Here is a 244-nt window from a genome sequence, read left to right on the forward strand (position 1 = left end):
TTCTCTGCTGCAGATGGAAGTGGCAGCTAAGGGAGCAGCAGCAAGAGAGCAGCAGCAGCAGCAGTGCAGCAGCAACAGCAGCAGCAGAGCGCTGTTGGTGCTTCAATGAAGGCCTTGACTCCACTATGCTGCAGCAGCAGCAGCAGCAGCAGCAGCAACTACAGCAGCAGCAGCGACAGCTGCAGCAGCAGCAGCAGCAGCAGCAGCAGCAAGGGGAGGGAGGCCTCAGAGGGTAATTGTTTCA

The 244-nt window shown here is 58.6% G+C and overlaps 1 protein-coding gene across 1 annotated transcript in view; it reads left to right on the forward strand.

Moving 5' to 3' along the window:
- Nucleotides 1-244, forward strand: part of EMH_0000950 (RNA recognition motif-containing protein, putative) — a gene marked incomplete at both ends in the record, with an annotated part of 11,714 nt that overhangs the window by 10,698 nt on the left and 772 nt on the right. Inside the window, one exon of the mRNA XM_013495387.1 lies at nucleotides 14-232. Coding sequence (XP_013350841.1) covers nucleotides 14-232 — 219 coding nt within the window. The remainder of the gene's footprint in view (nucleotides 1-13; nucleotides 233-244) is intronic.

This window comes from Eimeria mitis, genomic scaffold, assembly GCF_000499745.2.
Source record: "Eimeria mitis Houghton genomic scaffold, Emh_scaff155, whole genome shotgun sequence".
NCBI lineage: Eukaryota > Apicomplexa > Conoidasida > Eucoccidiorida > Eimeriidae > Eimeria > Eimeria mitis.